Source organism: Brassica napus, chromosome C3 (assembly GCF_020379485.1).
Source record: "Brassica napus cultivar Da-Ae chromosome C3, Da-Ae, whole genome shotgun sequence".
Classification (NCBI taxonomy): Eukaryota; Viridiplantae; Streptophyta; class Magnoliopsida; order Brassicales; family Brassicaceae; genus Brassica; species Brassica napus.
Genome location: NC_063446.1, coordinates 57,793,252 through 57,795,271, shown reverse-complemented (window position 1 = coordinate 57,795,271; position 2,020 = coordinate 57,793,252). Strand labels below are relative to the sequence as shown.

At 42.1% G+C, this 2,020-nt stretch overlaps 1 protein-coding gene across 1 annotated transcript; it reads left to right on the top strand.

The window, feature by feature from the left end:
* The first annotated feature begins 480 nt into the window (after positions 1-480).
* Positions 481-1,362, top strand: LOC125583192 (glutathione S-transferase T3-like). Its single transcript, XM_048749815.1, has one exon. The coding sequence runs from the start codon at positions 481-483 to the stop codon at positions 1,360-1,362; it is 882 nt and encodes a 293-aa protein (XP_048605772.1).
* Positions 1,363-2,020: the final 658 nt, after the last annotated feature.

The window sequence follows — 2,020 nt, the reverse complement described above, 5'->3', positions numbered from 1 at the left end:
CAAGGAGATCAAAGAGAAACAACCATTTCCTCCACACTTGAAGGTAAACTTATTTCTCTTCAGCTACCAAGTAATGTATTTTGTACAATAGTTAAAGGCGTCTAGTTTGTTTGCAAGGCCACACTTTCTTGGTAGTGTCGAGTCTGTTTTGATTGTGACCATAGTGTCGAGTCTGTTTTGATTGTGACCAAAGTGTCTAGTTTGTTTGCAAGGCTAGTTTGGAAAGTAGTTAATGCACTTGTAGATAGGTAATTATGGTTGTGTAATATACAATAACTGAGATGTACTTTTGTAGTTAGGTCATTATGGGAGTTTTAATTATCATTTTCAACTATTTAACCCTTCTTTCACGAGTTTATCTCCATCATCTTCGTTCTCTTTTTTCTCTGGTATAACTCTGTCACATTCCTTCTTCTATCTTCTTTATTCTGTAACATTCCTTCTTCTATCTTCTTTATTCTCTCACATTCCTTCTTCTATATGGATCCAAGGAATCCGTATAGCCAGTCTGTTGGTCATACGGGCTTTCTTTACAGTCAACACGAAAGTGTTAATGATGAGAACTCTCCTTATGAGAGTTTTCCTTCTGGATCTTCACAGATCCCTCAATTCAGTTCTCAACAGTCTGTTGCTCCAACTCCACCCACAGATCCACCCGTGGAGCATGGGAGGAGACATAAATGGACCCCGGTCGAGGACGAGATGCTGATAAGTTCTTGGTTAAATACCTCTAAGGACGCTATAGTCGGCAATAACCAAAAATCGGGCACTTTCTGGAAACGTGTAGGAGATTTGTTCTTCGCAGCTCTTTGTGGTGGAGATTGTGTTGAAAGTAGCCAGCATCTCCACTATAAACAGAGGTGGCACAAAATCAGTAATGACACATCAAAGTTTTGTGGTGCATATGCGGCTGCAGAGAGACAGATATCCGGTGGTGAACATGAGAACGATGTACTCAAGGTGGCCCATGACATTTTCTTCGCGGATCAGGGGTCCAAATTCACACTGGAGCATGCGTGGTGTGTGTTGAGGTATGAGCAGAAATGGCTCTACCTCAACAGCACTAAAGCTTCTGATAGTTCTAAGAGGAAAACCGTTGAATCAGATTCCCAAACTGAAACCACAGGTGTTGGTGAAGAAGAGATACGCCCTGAAGGTGTAAAGGCTGCAAAAGCTAAACGTAATGGGAGTGGGAAGTCTGTTGATTACTATACAACGGTACTTGAACTGAGGAAGGTGGATTTGGATAGGAAAGAAAAGCTCCAGAAGCTTGCCATCTTAGACACACTCCTGGCCAGAACGCAACCACTCAGTGAGGCTGAGGAAGCAGCCAAAAACAAGCTCCTCGCCGAGTATATTTAGAGAAATATCTGCTACAACCTTTGTGTGTTTTCTGTCTGTTTGTTTTGTCTGTCTGGTTATTAAATCTAGGTTGGTTATTATGTTTTAAATGTGTATGGTTTCTATGTTTACTTGCTTGTACTAAACCCTTTATCAATTAATCTACGTTGTCAAATGTCTCATCCTTTGATTGTTTACTTCATTGTATGTATGTTTACTTGCTTGTTAACATGTTTACTTGATCGTATGAGTGTACATGTCTAATTCTTATCTTGTATTTTTTTGCAGTTTTCGGATTACACATGGGTCTTCACAGCTATTCACAAGCTTCACAGGATGAGACATTTGGTGGGGCTGAGTCGGACAGTGACTACAACGAAGTAGAGTCTCTCATTCAGCAAGACCAAGCGCAGTTAGACCAAGCTCTCATTCAGCAAGACCAAGCTCAGGCGTTTGTGTATCCTCCGCAGCCGGAGGTTGAATTCGGATTTCCACAGATATGCTACTGTGGGAGTGAACCGAAGATAGCTACGTCTCGCATCGAACCAGGTCGCAGATACTACACATGTACAAATGCAAACGATGGAGAGTGTCATGTGTGGAAATGGTGGGACGAGGCTGTAATGGAGGAGATGCGCGCCAGGGACAGACACACACTTCAGTTAGCCGAGAAGGTAGA